The sequence below is a fragment of the Salvelinus alpinus genome, chromosome 11 (genome assembly GCF_045679555.1).
Source record: "Salvelinus alpinus chromosome 11, SLU_Salpinus.1, whole genome shotgun sequence".
Lineage (NCBI taxonomy): Eukaryota > Metazoa > Chordata > Actinopteri > Salmoniformes > Salmonidae > Salvelinus > Salvelinus alpinus.
The window spans coordinates 69140361-69157793 of NC_092096.1; the positions used below are offsets into that span (position 1 = coordinate 69140361).

Consider the following 17433-nt stretch of genomic DNA (forward strand, 5'->3'; position numbering starts at 1 on the left):
TCCCCATGTTCACAACAGACACCCACTACTAATGGTTCCCCATGTTCACAACAGACACCCACTACTAATGGTTCCCCATGTTCACAACAGACACCCACTACTAATGGTTCCCCATGGTCACAACAGACACCCACTACTAATGGTTCCCCATGTTCACAACAGACGCCCACTTCGAATGGTCACCCATGTTCAGAACAGACGCCCACTTCGAATGGTCACCCATGTTCACAACAGATGGCCACTTTTAATTATTACATTAATAGCCACAATATTACAGACAGGTGTGACATCAGATAAGGATGCATTAATAAACCCTGATAATAAACAGTGTGTCTTCTATTAAGGTAAAAACACAAAAAGCCTGGATCAATGCACGGTTCGCATTGGTTTATATTTGCTAGGTATCCAGGCTCGGGACACATTTCATAAAGGCCAAAGGGTCGTCTGATCGTGGCGGTAAATGCCAATGTAATTATTAGTGTCTCGAAACGGTGGGAAGGGAAGCACGTCTTGCGGCAGTACACTATATTTAATTAATAAATGTCACCTTGTAGAGGAGAGATGGGAGAGCAAGTGAGAATGCAGAGGGGACTCTTGGACTCCAGCTGGGAGAAGGAACCAGGAGAGAACACAAGGCAAGGGGAGAGAAGGAACCAGGAGAACACAAGGCAAGGGGGGGAGAAGGAACCAGGAGAGAACACAAGGCAGGGGGGGAGAAGGAACCAGGAGTGAACACAAGGCAGGGGGGGAGAAGAAACCAGGAGAACACAAGGCAAGGGGGGGAGAAGGAACCAGGATAACACAAGGCAAGGGGGGGAGAAGGAACCAGGAGAGAAGACAATGCAAGGGGGGGAGAAGGAACCAGGAGAACACAAGGCAAGGGGAGGAGAAGGAACCAGGAGAGAAAACAAGGCCAGGGAGGAGAAGGAACCAGGAGAGAAGAAAAGGCAAGGAGGGAGAAGGAACCAGGAGAGAAGACAAGGCCAGGGAGGAGAAGGAACCAGGAGAGAAGACAAGGCCAGGGAGGAGAAGGAACCAGGAGAGAAGACAAGGCCAGGGAGGAGAAGGAACCAGGAGAGAAGACAAGGTCAGGGAGGAGAAGGAACCAGGAGAGAAGACAAGGTCAGGGAGGAGAAGGAACCAGGAGAGAAGACAAGGCCGGGGGGAGAAGGAACCAGGAGAGAAGACAAGGCCAGGGAGGAGAAGGAACCAGGAGAGAAGACAAGGCCAAGGAGGAGAAGGAACCAGGAGAGAAGACAAGGCCAGGGGGAGAAGGAACCAGGAGAAAAGACAAGGCCAGGGGGAGAAAGAACCAGGAGAGAAGACAAGGCCAGGGGGAGAAAGAACCAGGAGAGAAGACAAGGCAAGGAGGGAGAAGGAACCAGGAGAGAAGACAAGGCCAGGGGGGAGAAGGAACCAGGAGAGAAGACAAGGCCAGGGAGGAGAAGGAACCAGGAGAGAAGACAAGGCAAGGAGGGAGAAGGAACCAGGAGAGAAGACAAGGCAAAGGAGGAGAAGGAACCAGGAGAGAAGACAAGGCCAGGGGGAGAAGGAACCAGGAGAGAAGACAAGGCCAGGAGGAGAAAGAACCAGGAGAGAAGACAAGGCAAGGAGGGAGAAGGAACCAGGAGAGAAGACAAGGCCAGGGGGGAGAAGGAACCAGGAGAGAAGACAAGGCCAGGGGGGAGAAGGAACCAGGAGAGAAGACAAGGCCAAGGAGGAGAAGGAACCAGGAGAGAAGACAAGGCCAGGGAGGAGAAGGAACCAGGAGAGAAGACAAGGCAAGGAGGGAGAAGGAACCAGGAGAGAAGACAGGGCCAGGGGGGAGAAAGAACCAGGAGAGAAGACAAGGCAAGGAGGGAGAAGGAACCAGGAGAGAAGACAAGGCCAGGGGGGAGAAAGAACCAGGAGACAACACAAGGCCAGGGAGGAGAAGGAACCAGGAGAGAAGACAAGGCCAGGGGGAGAAGGAACCAGGAGAGAAGACAAGGCCAGGGGGGAGAAGGAACCAGGAGAGAAGACAAGGCCAAGGAGGAGAAGGAACCAGGAGAGAACACACTGCCAGGGGGGAGAAGGAACCAGGAGAGAACACACTGCCAGGGGGAAGAAGGAACCAGGAGAGAACACAAGGCCAGGGGGAGAAGGAACCAGGAGAGAACACAAGGCCAGGGGGAGAAGGAACCAGGAGGGAACACAAGGCCAGGGGGAGAAGGAACCAGGAGAGAAGACAAGGCCAAGGAGGAGAAGGAACCAGGAGAGAAGACAAGGCCAGGGGGAGAAGGAACCAGGAGAGAAGACAAGGCCAGGAGGAGAAAGAACCAGGAGAGAAGACAAGGCAAGGAGGGAGAAGGAACCAGGAGAGAAGACAAGGCCAGGGGGGAGAAGGAACCAGGAGAGAAGACAAGGCCAGGGGGGAGAAGGAACCAGGAGAGAAGACAAGGCCAGGGAGGAGAAGGAACCAGGAGAGAAGACAAGGCCAGGGAGGAGAAGGAACCAGGAGAGAAGACAAGGCAAGGAGGGAGAAGGAACCAGGAGAGAAGACAGGGCCAGGGGGGAGAAAGAACCAGGAGAGAAGACAAGGCAAGGAGGGAGAAGGAACCAGGAGAGAAGACAAGGCCAGGGGGGAGAAAGAACCAGGAGACAACACAAGGCCAGGGAGGAGAAGGAACCAGGAGAGAAGACAAGGCCAGGGGGAGAAGGAACCAGGAGAGAAGACAAGGCCAGGGGGGAGAAGGAACCAGGAGAGAAGACAAGGCCAGGGAGGAGAAGGAACCAGGAGAGAACACACTGCCAGGGGGGAGAAGGAACCAGGAGAGAACACACTGCCAGGGGGAAGAAGGAACCAGGAGAGAACACAAGGCCAGGGGGAGAAGGAACCAGGAGAGAACACAAGGCCAGGGGGAGAAGGAACCAGGAGGGAACACAAGGCCAGGGGGAGAAGGAACCAGGAGAGAAGACAAGGCCAGGGGGAGAAGGAACCAGGAGGGAACACAAGGCCAGGGGGAGAAGGAACCAGGAGGGAACACAAGGCCAGGGGGAGAAAGAACCAGGAGGGAACACAAGGCCAGGGAGGAGAAGGAACCAGGAGAGAACACAAGGCCAGGGGGAGAAGGAACCAGGAGGGAACACAGGGCCAGGGGGAGAAGGAACCAGGAGAGAAGACAAGGCCGGGGAGGAGAAGGAACCAGGAGAGAAGACAAGGCAAGGAGGGAGAAGGAACCAGGAGAGAAGACAAGGCCAAGGAGGAGAAGGAACCAGGAGAGAAGACAAGGCCAGGGGGAGAAGGAACCAGGAGAGAAGACAAGGCCAGGAGGAGAAAGAACCAGGAGAGAAGACAAGGCAAGGAGGGAGAAGGAACCAGGAGAGAAGACAAGGCCAGGGGGGAGAAGGAACCAGGAGAAAAGACAAGGCCAGGGGGGAGAAGGAACCAGGAGAGAAGACAAGGCCAGGGAGGAGAAGGAACCAGGAGAGAAGACAAGGCCAGGGAGGAGAAGGAACCAGGAGAGAAGACAAGGCAAGGAGGGAGAAGGAACCAGGAGAGAAGACAGGGCCAGGGGGGAGAAAGAACCAGGAGAGAAGACAAGGCAAGGAGGGAGAAGGAACCAGGAGAGAAGACAAGGCCAGGGGGGAGAAAGAACCAGGAGACAACACAAGGCCATGGAGGAGAAGGAACCAGGAGAGAAGACAAGGCCAGTGGGAGAAGGAACCAGGAGAGAAGACAAGGCCAGGGGGGAGAAGGAACCAGGAGAGAAGACAAGGCCAGGGAGAAGGAGGAACCAGGAGAGAACACACTGCCAGGGGGGAGAAGGAACCAGGAGAGAACACACTGCCAGGGGGAAGAAGGAACCAGGAGAGAACACAAGGCCAGGGGGAGAAGGAACCAGGAGAGAAGACAAGGCCAGGGAGGAGAAGGAACCAGGAGAGAAGACAAGGCAAGGAGGGAGAAGGAACCAGGAGAGAAGACAGGGCCAGGGGGGAGAAAGAACCAGGAGAGAAGACAAGGCAAGGAGGGAGAAGGAACCAGGAGAGAAGACAAGGCCAGGGGGGAGAAAGAACCAGGAGACAACACAAGGCCATGGAGGAGAAGGAACCAGGAGAGAAGACAAGGCCAGTGGGAGAAGGAACCAGGAGAGAAGACAAGGCCAGGGGGGAGAAGGAACCAGGAGAGAAGACAAGGCCAGGGAGGAGAAGGAACCAGGAGAGAACACACTGCCAGGGGGGAGAAGGAACCAGGAGAGAACACACTGCCAGGGGGAAGAAGGAACCAGGAGAGAACACAAGGCCAGGGGGAGAAGGAACCAGGAGAGAACACAAGGCCAGGGGGAGAAGGAACCAGGAGGGAACACAAGGCCAGGGGGAGAAGGAACCAGGAGAGAAGACAAGGCCAGGGGGAGAAGGAACCAGGAGGGAACACAAGGCCAGGGGGAGAAGGAACCAGGAGGGAACACAAGGCCAGGGGGAGAAGGAACCAGGAGGGAACACAAGGCCAGGGAGGAGAAGGAACCAGGAGAGAACACAAGGCCAGGGGGAGAAGGAACCAGGAGAGAAGACAAGGCCGGGGGGGGGGGGGACCAATAATTGACTTAAAAGCACCAGAGAACAGAGAACCCAATTATACAAGCATGAGAACATACGATTGGATTCTTCCCATAACACTGATCATGATACATGTACGATCAGAAATGGAAGGAGGGAGGGAGGGAGGGAGACCGGGTATGTTTTCCTGACTCAAAGGGCACACAGTGCCCAAAATCGACATTGTGACCTCACGTAACAGGTTGTAACCCTTCGACCTTTGTTTGTAAATAGAAACCCATCTCAACAGAGACTGGGAGCAGTGTGACACATGGCATTGGGACAGTCCAACACAACCAGTACATGTCCAACGCAATTCAACTGGGCATCCCTGCACAGCCCTCCTAACTAACCACAAACAATGAGAGGGCCTTTACTGAAGCACACATACTGAAATGAAATGAACTTAAAGGAAAATGTAGATCTCCCTTCCTTCTGACATCAATGCTGTCCCCAAAAAAATCTGGCTTCTATTTTGCAATGGCGAGGGTCAGTCCGTTCTGTCTCTTTGCTTAGCTCGCTGTCAGGAAGTCTGCACGCAACATGGCGGGTTGTCACAGAGGAAGCAATCTCCCGTGACACCCCTCCTCACCCCCACCCCTTTTCCTTCCCCTCCCCGGTAAACCTGGGGCCCCCTTGGCCCCTGTGCCATTTCTGTCATTGAATCCCCGGCAGACTCTTACCTGGGAAACCCTGTCATTATTTCCCTATGTGTTAACCCTGAGCCAGATGAAAGCGAGAGAAAACTGGAGGAAAAAGCAGAAGAAATCAAGAGGAAATAGATCAAGGTCCCAGACAGCGAACAAAAGACAAGCTCTAAATGTTCCTTACATAACGGTTCCTCTGCTGTGTGAGTCTTCTGAGGACGATACTCCTCGGCAAGACAGAATACGCTATTGTTGCCGAAAAACAATGGCATTGGGTTTCTGAGACGTCTCACTGTGATGTAGCGCAATCAGATGCTTTCTTGCCAATCAACGATACAGCTACACCTCCACCATCCTCAACTTTCCTCCTCTGAGGAGCCTCCACTGACCACCACCAATCCTGAACCTTCCTCCTCCGAGGAGCCTCCACTGACCACCACCAATCGTGAACCTTCCTCCTCTGAGGAGCCTCCACTGACCACCACCAATCCTGAACCTTCCTCCTCTGAGGAGGCTCCACTGATCTGTTTTTCTTTCACTTACCTCACTAATAGAAGACTGAAAAGGTACTGAAGTACCGGTGTACCAAGCCTTACTCACTAATAGAGAGTGGGGGCGGTTTGTGGAATTACAAAAATTAAAAGTCATGGACGAAGCAGCGTGAACCACGGTGCTGTTATGGAACATAGTGACAGAATACACTTGTGATCTCCCCCATAACCAATTACATTTTGAGGAGTGTGCAAACGCCTCGATTCAGGAGCTTTCCGGAAAATCTTGAGCTCGACAGAATTCTGAGGAAAAGCCATCTGTGTCTGGCTCTTATCCCTGGCTCTCCCGAGCTTGGCTGTACCTGAGCCAGCAAATGTCAGTCGGATAAAAAGCGAGCTTGACAGACAGTCAGACACAGGAGTTTTGTCATCCGCTGTGTCATCCCTCACCAGCGAGCCGAATTGGAGGGCTTTCAAATGGTAGAAAAGCCAAGAGATGAGAGAGAAACATTATTTTTGGCTAACATAACATTTTCGTCAAACTCCTTCAAGCCAAAATAGCAAGGGCCTTGACAGTGGCCGTGTTCTCTCGGAGCTCATCGTCATCGTCTCATCTGCCATACAGTGGGGTCGTCATGGAGACCTCGCAAAACACATTTTCTTTCCCCCACAAAGGACTTAGTGTTCATCACCTAGCCTGTCTGTCTGCTTGACTGCCTGCCTGTCAGTCAGTCAGTCTGTCTGCCGGTCTGCCTGTCTACAACCTCTTGATGTTGTTGTGATCGGATATGATTTGAAATGTAAATACTAAAATACTTCAACTCAGCTTCTCCTACGAGATGAGTCTATCAACTGGAGGTTTGTGTGTCCTTTACCCAAGACATACTTCATACAAAACAGCATCAAATAAGCACACACAAAAGAGAAAAACAATTACCATGCTGGTAGATTTGTATTAAACTGATTGAGGTAACAGCTTGTGGAAAATACAATGTCATAATTTAAGCACGTGTGCAGAATGTGTATTGGTGAGAAAAATAAATAAAAAAATGCAACAAGTAGTCCTAAGTTTACGGTAGACAAAGCATTATTAGTCTATAGAATCACATTATATCACCTGTGAATGTGTCCTTCTGGCAAACAAAGGTATAGGTTGAGCAGAGGTTACCAGCTCTTTGATGGTGCCATGGCAACCAACGACTGTGCTCCTGGATATCATTGTAGACGGGGTGCCCATATCTTGTGACAGGAGACGTACTCGTACAGCGTTAAAAGTGGTTGCCGAGTGAAGAAGGGTGATAAGAATACTAATTGTTGCCCTGGGCTTGCTTTTAGGGACTGCCAATGTAGCTTGTAAAGGTGATTTCTTTAGCATAATATTTTGGGAGAATCACCATGTGTTATTGCATTAATGTGTGTGGTAAGTCTTGTGGTGCATAAGAGAATTCAACGTTGCTCGTCGTTGAGAAGAAAATGTAATTCCAAGGCCGTTGCTAGTTTTAGGCCTAGTGGTGTACTTTGCATAGTAAAACCACACACGTAAGTTTGAGCTCCTCCGCAGGCAGGTGGATACAGGTTAACATACAGAGCCGCTCAGAACCTGCTATATCAGTTACGCAGACGACTGCTATTTATAACATGATTGGCTAGAAGGGCATTATAGTGTGGCCCAGTATTTCTCTATAATGCATTGCATTACTCAATGGCTATGCAGTTCATTCTTAGCTGTTCTATGTTTGAGCTGCTTTTGAAAGCAAAAGTCGAATTGAAAATACCATTTGCATTGTTGAATTTCCATAATAGCAAGACAGCAGGACTGATGGTTTGGTGAGTTGAGCTAGCGAGCCTGTTTGTTTGGTTACCAAGGCAACTACTTTAGCGATCTAGTAAACTTGCTAGCTAATTCAGTGGACGATGAACACATTTCTACAGGTAAACGTGTTCAACTATAGCTGTGGTATAAGCGGGATCATCAACTCGAGGCTCTATGCGTTCTCTGGAAAATAACGCAATTAGGCTAGGCCTTCGTGGCACACACCTTCCACGTTCTGCGTTATTCTCCACAGAACACATAGCCCATCGTTGCTCATCCCTTACATTTTTATTTTACCTTTATTTAACGAGGCAAGTCAGTTAAGAACAAATTCTTATTTTCAATGACGGCCTACCGGGGAACAGTGTGTTAAACTGCCTTGTTCAGGGGCAGAACGACAGATTATTTTCCTTGTCGGCTCAGGGATTCGAACTTGCAAACTTTCGGTTACGGACAGTTATAGGGACGTAAGCTAAGATGGTTGTTGCTGTTATTTGTTGGGGTTTATTTTTGAAAGCTGACTGAGCATCATGCTCTGTTGACATAGTGGAAGATCTTTCTGTGTGTGTGTGTGTGTGTGTGTGTGTGTGTGTGTAGGCTACTCAGAGGAGGAAGGGGAGGACCATTCTCCTCGTGAATTTCATAAAAATTCAAATAGTGAAACATTAACAAATGTATCCTTTTTAGATAAAACTATACTAAGTAAATTCACGTCACCAAATAATTGTGTAAAACACACTGTTTTGCAATGAAGATCTACAGTAGCCTCAGCAGCACTCTGTAGGGTAGCACCATGGTGTAGCTGGAGGACAGCTAGCTTCCGTTCTCTTCTGGGTACATTGACTTCAATACAAAACCTAAGAGGTTCATGGTTCTCGCCCCCTTCCATAGACTTACACAGTAATTATGACAACTTCAGGAGGACGTCCTCCAACCTATCAGAGCTCTTGCAGCATGAACTGACATGTTGTCCACCCAATCAAAGGATCAGAGAATGAATCTAGTACTGAAAGCATAAGCTACAGCTAGCTAGCACTGCAGTGCATCAAATGTGGTTAATAGTTGACTCAAAGAGAGAGAAAGACAGTTTAAAAAAAGTAATTTCTTCCAAAATTAAGGAGAAGCAAGAGAGAGAGAGAGAGCTATCTACTTATATTTTGTAATATATATATTTGTTTTACTTTCACTAGTTTAGCCTACTCAAACACCTGGCTCAAACAGAGAGGGATGCTATGTTAGCTAGCTGGCTATGGCTATCCAACACTGAAACTCTTCCAAGTCAAGGTAAGCTTTTGGTTATATTCATTTATTGCCACCGGAGCCTGCCGGTGTAACTGCTAAACTGCTTGCTGTACACTGTACAATGTACTGCGTGATTGTAGCGGGTTTACTAACGCGTTAGTTCTAGCAGTTATGTTGACTATGATGTTAATATGTAAAAAAACAACGTAGGCTTTGTGTAGCGGTTAGCGGTTATGAAAGTTTGTCTTGGAAAGGTTTTTTCACCTGGTCACAAGACAGCTGTTGTATTGTTCACAAGCGAAGGGAATAGGTGAGAGCGTAGATGGGAGAAGGAATGATATATAGAACGAGCAAAGTGATCATGCTGTTTGTATGTGGCTGCTACATCTGTGTTTGCGTTTGATCAGGGGTGTATTCATTCCACCGATTATGTTGAAAAACGTTTCTTAAACGGAAGCAAACATAACGAAGCGGGGACAAACGTACCTGAATTTGTGCAATAGAAACTCTCGCTTGCACCTGTTAAGACTAACGGCTACACCATAGATCAGCTAGAAGCAGGCAAGAGTGTGCAAGGTAGTACCAAATGTGTCACTGTCTGTCACCTTGATTACTAAAATTTCTCTCGACCTGTGCACCTACGTTGCAAACTTTAATTTGTAGGCTAGGTTGAGGCAACCTCACGATGGGTACAGGGGAAATTCTAGTATCATGTAGTAGCCTAAACCTATCGCTGTCACATTGAGCTGGGTGAATGGAATATGAATGACAGTCATCCAATATGTTGTAATAGAAATAAGGCCGTGCTCAATTAAAAAAAGTTTGAGGAAAACACAAAACTCCACCTTCCCTCTCGCCCTTTGACCTCCCACTAGCTCCATTACCTTGGCAACAACGACGAGAGGAGGAAGAAGATGAGAGGCACAAGAGAAACAGAATCCTTTCTGATACGATCATCCTCCCCTCCCCTACCTACAAAGACCATAGCACCATATAATACAGTGTTTTAAACGGGTCAATGTTATTTACTTGGACACTACAAGTCACGTATCATCCGTTTCTGGTTGTCATTTCACATTATATAACTCTAGCTGGGCATGAAAAACATGAGGCGTGTGACGAGAAGTGAGGAACGGTAGTGACAGGGGAACTCAGACTACACTCCCCCAGCCAGCCTGCCAGCCAGCCAGCCAGCCAGCCTATAGAACAAGGTTGGAACATCCAGACCATAAAACCGTTCACATACTCTAACCACATACCAGCGTGAGTGTATACGACACTGCTATGATACGGCAAGCTTAAAACAGTGAATGCTATTCAAACATATTTATTCCAGTTGGATAAATACTACTTCCCTGAAACCTATGACCCTATGGCAAGCAACAACAAAAACTTCTAGCCTGATACAGCCAAGCTAGACTGCTACTGTTAGAATAGGGCAAAACAATACAACTGTGAACCCCAAAGACACGGCAGCCATTTAAAGAAAGCCTATATTATGCCCCTACACTAGTCCAGTAGCAAAATCCCCGTCAACACATTAGATATCAAACTCTTTGAAACGGTATAAGCTCGCACACAGCTCCCATACGACGCAATTGAAAGGAATGTATTGGGAGGGAGATCAGGATCTTCTCAGAACAGGAGGGATCTCTTTCCCTGCAAACAAACAAAGAAAAGCAGCATCTCAGGCCCAGCCCATGAAAACAAAGGGATTCAATTAACTGTGAATGTGACTTTACATTAGTGACTATTCCACAAGAGGCCTGCTGCCCCCTTCTGGTGGCTGGTGGAAAAGCAGTCTACATTTTTCCAAGAATTTCCCCCCCCACTCTGGTAGTTATAATTTGCAGGGCAAACCAAGGCTCTGACACTAAGTAGTCCGATTGGTTTGATGATATGTCATGACATAATATCTCACAATCTTTGTCAAATACAAGAGTATGCTCTGACAACTAGCATTGTGAACTATCTTGTTCCTGGTATCAAATTAGCATTGTGAACTATCTTGTTCCTGGTAATCAAACTAGCATTGTGAACTATCTTGTTCCTGGTAATCAAACTAGCATTGTGAACTATCTTGTTCCTGGTTAAGGACCATTACAGTACACAGCATCAACATTCAACTATGAGCCAAGCTACTACTTGTCTTAATGCAAATATGCCCCCTCGCCCCTCGGAGGGGAAAATCCACAGTGCTGGCTGGGCTTAAACTCAAGCGGCTGATGTTAAGCGCTAGGCCGGGTTTGACCTTCTGGGACGAGGATGGGGTGGGGACTGCCAAGCCATGGAGAGTGTGGTAAGTGGTGTCGTGTCAAGTGCTCGAAAGTGCAATGAGGGAGATAAGAGATGACACGTCACGTTAAAGTTACAAGTCGGACAAGCCTTAAAGGGGAGTGCTGGTTGCAGTCTCCATGGGATGACATCTCCTTTCGTGACCCGACAGATGTTGAAACACGACAGAGGAGAACAATGTAGTCTACTCCAGTTTATCCCTCATGACGTGATCAAATGTAGTTCGACTTTCAGCCAGTAATGCTGTGATATCTGGTTGGGGGAGTGGATGGAAACATGTCTCCAATACATCAATCTGGTTGGGGGAGTGGATGGAACCATGTCTCCAAGACATCAATCTGACTGGGGGAATGGATGGAAACATGTCTTCAAGACATCAATCTGATTGGGGGAGTGGATGGAACCATGTCTCCAAGACATCAATCTGATCCAAGAAGGAAAAATAGCCAACAAGTGCTCAGCATATGCGGAAATGCATTCCAGGTGAAGCTGGTTGAGAGAATGCCAAGAGTGGACAAAGCTGTCATCAAGGCAATTTCTGAGGCCCGTAACTCTAATGAACTTATCCTCTGCAACAGAGGTAACTCTGGGTCTTCCTTTCCTGTGTCGGCTCCTCATAAGAGCCCGTTTCATCATAGCGCTTGATGGTTTTGGCGATGCCTTTGAAGAAACTTTCAAAGTTCTTCAAATTTTTGGGATGTCTTAAAGTAATGGACTGTCGTTTCTCTTTGCTTATTTGAGCTGTTCTTGCCATAATATGGACTTGGTCTTTTACCAAATAGGGGAAATCTTCTGTATACCCTCCTACCTTGTCACAACACAACTTATTGGCTCAAACAAATTAAGAAGGAAAGAAATTCCACAAATGTACTTTTAACAAGGCACACCTATTGATTGAAATGCATTCCAGGTGACTACCTCATGAAGCTGGTTGAGAGAATGCCAAAAGTGTGCAAAGCTGTAAAGGCAAAGGGTGGCTACTTTGAATAATCTCAAATATATTTTGAATTGTTTAAAACTATTTTTGTTATTTCATAGTTTTGACGTCTTCACTATTATTCTACAATGTAGAACATAGTAAAAATAAAGAAAAACCCTGGAATGAGTAGATGTGTCCAAACTTTAGACTGGTACTGTACGTCCAATCAAATATATATATATTCATTAAGGATTGGTGAGAAGGAGAATATGGGTGTTAAAGTGTTTATTACGAGGAGACCTTGTTTTTGTTCATGACACCACTGATTCTAAAACAGAGCGGACATGATCCATCTCTGACTTACAACAGAACATACAGAATTCTCTGGCATCGTCATGTTAGCCACTGATCCCAGAACAGTGACTGGCATTGTAGTGCAAGCGTTAGTCAATGAGTTGACGTTGACTAGCAAAAATTGGTCTGAGAATTGTCTATATCAAAAGCAGATATTTAATTAACATTGTACAATGAATGGATTCACATACAAGGCATAAAATAAGTTATAAGACAATACTGATATTACAAAGTACACTTCTAGGCATATAGATCCTAAGGTTAACGTAGAATACAAAGCATGAACAAAGATCTACCTATTAGGCCAGAGGCCGAGAAGCCTAGGAAATGAAAAATGATCATAAACCTTCCTCCATTGACTGGATACAGGATAAGAGAGAGAAAACAAAAAGCATTTCATTCCATTTATAACATCTGAAGGTGTAACCTTTCAACCCAAAAATCAACCACCATTGACCAATCAAACGAAACCAAGTTTACAATAACTTAAAACACTCCCAGGCCCAATCTCTACAGGTTGTCACAATATCTAACGGCTTGTCTGGGAGATGAGGAGATTATAAATAAGGCAGAATTCATAATAGGAACCCTAAACCCCCTTTTGCGTAGAGTAATTCAGAGTTCTCCCTGTACAGATACAAGTAACCACAGAGATCATCCATTCATATAGATAGCTTCAGAGTCCTCTTAATAGGAAACATTTCAGATAGATACCAGACATGGTATTGTAGTGTTCTGTAATAATAGTCAGTCCTCTGGATACTGTAACAGAGAGATACCCCTCAGAAGGGAAAGGGCTGACTAGTCCTTGGGCATTTTTCTTTTGTTCCTGGACCGTTTGCCATGCAACACCAGGTGTCAGACACCACATAAATTAGGACCTACAGTATTACCTAAGCTTGCTACAGGAAATGGAGGGTGAAGAGGGATGGCTTTTTCCTCTCTCTCTCTCTCTCACCTAAGACGGATTTATTTTTCAGCAGGATTTTTTCTCTCCGTCTTCTTTTTGTTATAGAAAGCTAATCTGTGGTGAGACCTCTCATTCCCTATGAAGGGTGTAAGGGTTAGGTGAGTCGAAGTTTGAAGGAGGAGAGGGTAAAATGTCTCTCATTTTGAGGCCTAGAGGTCCATCACCAAGGAGACTGCTATCAATCTCCCCAGCTCAACTCCGCCTCTCTTCACCACATCCGAGCAACAGGTGCGGTCACACGCGAACGACTCCGAGTATGCGGTGTCCATGTTTGATTTCTGATGGAGACAACCAAGAGGGTTCCAACAGCAGAAAAAGGATACCAGAGGAGAGACTTCAAAATGCATACTTGAGACAATATTAGTTGAGACAATATGGACATGAGCGTGGATAATATGCATGTCAGTGTTGTCCGTGTTCGTTGAACCGTATGTAGATAACACACAATGGGATTATGAGACCATCCCTTTTCAAATGAATCACTTTTTACCTCAGAATGATACAACAATTCCTCAACTAAAAACAATGAACAGAGTGTAAAGCCTTCTCTTCTCATAGCATTGCCTAATGCCACTGTCTAAAGTCCTGCTTTCCCTTACAGAGAGGAACGCTTCCTTTGATCATCAAATTGTTTTGAGGTACTCTCTGTTCTTGAATAATCTGGACCACTGAAGTGGAAACTGAATTTTCTGGCGGTGCCCAAAGCTTTTACAGAGAAAATAGAGAGAGGGAGGAAACGAGGGAGGAGACGAGAGAGGAAACGAGGGAGGAGGCGAGAGAGGAAAAGAGGGAGGAGACGAGAGAGGAAACGAGGGTGGAGACAAGAGAGGAAACGAGGGAGGAGGCGAGGGAGCCGACGAGAGGAAACGAGGGAGGAGACAGGAGAGGAAACGAGGGAGGAGACAAGAGAGGAAACAAGGGTGGAAAAGAGGGAGGAACCAAATCAAAATTAAGTGGAAATGACAGGAAGTGGGGGAAGCGTAAGAAATCTAAAACTACAGCCCAATTGCTCCTGACGTCCTTCTGGCCAGAGTAATGAAACAGACCATCTCTCAAATACAACAGCTCTCAGCACGACTGGGAACTCAACTCGGAGGCCTATGTTATCAACCTGAACAATTGGTGGGGGGGGAATTTCTCCGCCTTGGGAGGAAGTGAACATGTTCATGTATTAGGAGCATAAGCAGTCTCATTTAATGTAAAAAAAAAAAAAAAAAAAATGGCCGACGTAACATTTCTTTGTGGGGAGAATGTCACGGGGTTACTGATAACAACAGGTTGAATGAGAGACAAATGTTGCTGTCAATCAGAGCGAAACGCAGAACAAAAAAAAGCACAGCTCCTTGTAGGGCGTCGACGTCTTCACGCGGCTGCTTCCTCGTTCTAATGTAAATTTCCCATTAACTACTGTCCTTGGCAAACTGTTTAATTCCCCCGGCTTGATCATCATTTGATTGGATAAGTGCACATTTTCATATTCATGCATATTCATTCACTCACTTCAAGTGAATGTGAATTCATTAGGATTGCCTTCCTGTGTCCTCACCAGCTATAAATAACAAACAGCCAGTGGTTTCCCATTCTTGGCCCTTTAATGTCGCTTGCGAGGGAAGGACTTGGTATTTTTTTGGTAGGCTACATGGTTCAGAACGCCACGCAACATCAGTAGACCCTGGAGATTAGCTTGGTACAGCTGTCCAATCAGAATGCTGCTTACTGATACTGAATTCCTTTGCATTTAAATGCATCTAAAGTAGCTTTGTGTCAACTGAGTCTTGTTACGTGAAGCTAACTAGCTTTGTGTCAACTGAGTCTTGTTACGTGAAGCTAACTAGCTTTGTGTCAACTGAGACTTGTTACGTAAAGCTAACTAGCTTTGTGTCAACTGAGTCTTGTTACGTAAAGCTAACTAGGTTTGTGTCAACTGAGTCTTGTTACGTAAAGCTAACTAGCTTTGTGTCAACTGAGTCTTGTTACGTGAAGCTAACTAGCTTTGTGTCAACTGAGACATGTTACGTAAAGCTAACTAGCTTTGTGTCAACTGAGTCTTGTTACGTAAAGCTAACTAGGTTTGTGTCAACTGAGTCTCGTTACGTAAAGCTAACTAGGTTTGTGTCAACTGAGTCTTGTTACGTAAAGCTAACTAGCTTTGTGTCAACTGAGTCTTGTTACGTGAAGCTAACTAGCTTTGTGTCAACTGAGTCTTGTTACGTAAAGCTAACTAGCTTTGTGTCAACTGAGTCTTGTTACGTGAAGCTAACTAGCTTTGTGTCAACTGAGTCTTGTTACGTGAAGCTAACTAGCTTTGTGTCAACTGAGTCTTGTTACGTGAAGCTAACTAGCTTTGTGTCAACTGAGTCTTGTTACGTAAAGCTAACTAGCTTTGTGTCAACTGAGACTTGTTACGTAAAGCTAACTAGCTTTGTGTCAACTGAGTCTTGTTACGTAAAGCTAACTAGGTTTGTGTCAACTGAGTCTTGTTACGTAAAGCTAACTAGGTTTGTGTCAACTGAGTCTTGTTACGTAAAGCTAACTAGGTTTGTGTCAACTGAGTCTTGTTACGTAAAGCTAACTAGCTTTGTGTCAACTGAGTCTTGTTACGTGAAGCTAACTAGCTTTGTGTCAACTGAGTCTTGTTACGTAAAGCTAACTAGCTTTGTGTCAACTGAGTCTTGTTACGTGAAGCTAACTAGCTTTGTGTCAACTGAGTCTTGTTACGTGAAGCTAACTAGCTTTGTGTCAACTGAGTCTTGTTACGTGAAGCTAACTAGCTTTGTGTCAACTGAGTCTTGTTACGTAAAGCTAACTAGCTTTGTGTCAACTGAGACTTGTTACGTAAAGCTAACTAGGTTTGTGTCAACTGAGTCTTGTTACGTAAAGCTAACTAGGTTTGTGTCAACTGAGACTTGTTACGTAAAGTTAACTTGGACAAGAACCTGATTAGGAGACACTTCTAGGGAACATAGACACAAGTAAGTCTTACACACATGGACACGCACACGGAGACACGCACCCACACGAGCACACACTCACACATCAATAATTGCAGACTGCATGATAAGGAACCTTGGGTAATCCTCCCCTATAAGCATTTTGAGATATACAATATGGATGATGTATGACTGGTACATATTGAGATATACAATATTGATGCTGCATGATTGGTGCATTTTAGTGGACGTGAGAGCGCCTGTTCACAGTGTGTGTCTATTTACTAGCCAAGTCTAAAGCTACCACTACCCACTCTAGGGACACCGGCAGGCCCTCTCGCATACCAATTAGCAATGAGAGAAAAAGGAGATTCAGGTATTTTGTTTACACCCCCCCCCCAAAAATAAATACTTTGATATCTGCTCTTGGTGCGCAAGCTCACAGTTTAAAGTGGAACAAGACAGCGGCATTCTCACACATCACAGTTGAAGGAAAAATCCTTGTTGGAAACTGACTATGAATTCAAATGAGTGTGGATAGAGCCTGTGGTGAGAGTACTTGTCGAATAGCAAGGGATATTTTGACAATGGAACCCGGGAAACCAATGATTATGCTGGGATATCTGCTTTGTGGTTGAAATATTGAGGAAGAGACTATTTTTATTGAGCCCCCTGGGGTGCGCCTTTTGTTCTGGCCCGGCGTTAACACGCCCGATTCAACTAATTCACCTATTTTCTAGCCCAGCACTAGCTGATTCCACTAATCAACCAATCCCCAAAGCCTTTGATTAGTGCTGGGCTAGAACAACAACAACAACAAAAAATACACTTGAGGACCTAAACTATTTCTAACATCAAACTCCGATAACATCAGTGAGATGTTTAGTACAGTTTAAACATACCACGGCTTCATCTTCCGAGAGAGCATGCTCCTCATCCTGGACGGGAGAGAGTTTCGCCTGGACTTCATCCACGGTAATACTGTGGCAGTCAAAGAAACAGGGGAGAAAAGGGGTTAAAAACAATGAGGGAGGGAGGAAGGGAGGGGGGCAGGAAGGAAGGAAGGAAAGAAGGGAGGCAGGCAGGGAAGGAAGGAAGGAAGGAAGGAAGGAAGGAAGGAAGGAAGGAAGGAAGGAAGGAAGGAAGGAAGGAAGGAAGGAAGGAAGGAAGGAAGGAAGGAAGGAAGGAAGGAAGGGA

The 17433-nt window shown here is 46.4% G+C and overlaps 1 protein-coding gene across 4 annotated transcripts in view; it reads right to left on the minus strand.

The window, feature by feature from the left end:
- LOC139534705 (glucosidase 2 subunit beta-like) overlaps positions 1-17433 on the minus strand; it is a 280149-nt gene that overhangs the window by 229502 nt on the left and 33214 nt on the right. For all 4 annotated transcript variants that reach the window (XM_071334091.1, XM_071334090.1, XM_071334089.1 and 1 more), the window contains exon 8: positions 17139-17217. In XM_071334091.1, coding sequence (XP_071190192.1) covers positions 17139-17217 — 79 coding nt within the window. The remainder of the gene's footprint in view (positions 1-17138; positions 17218-17433) is intronic.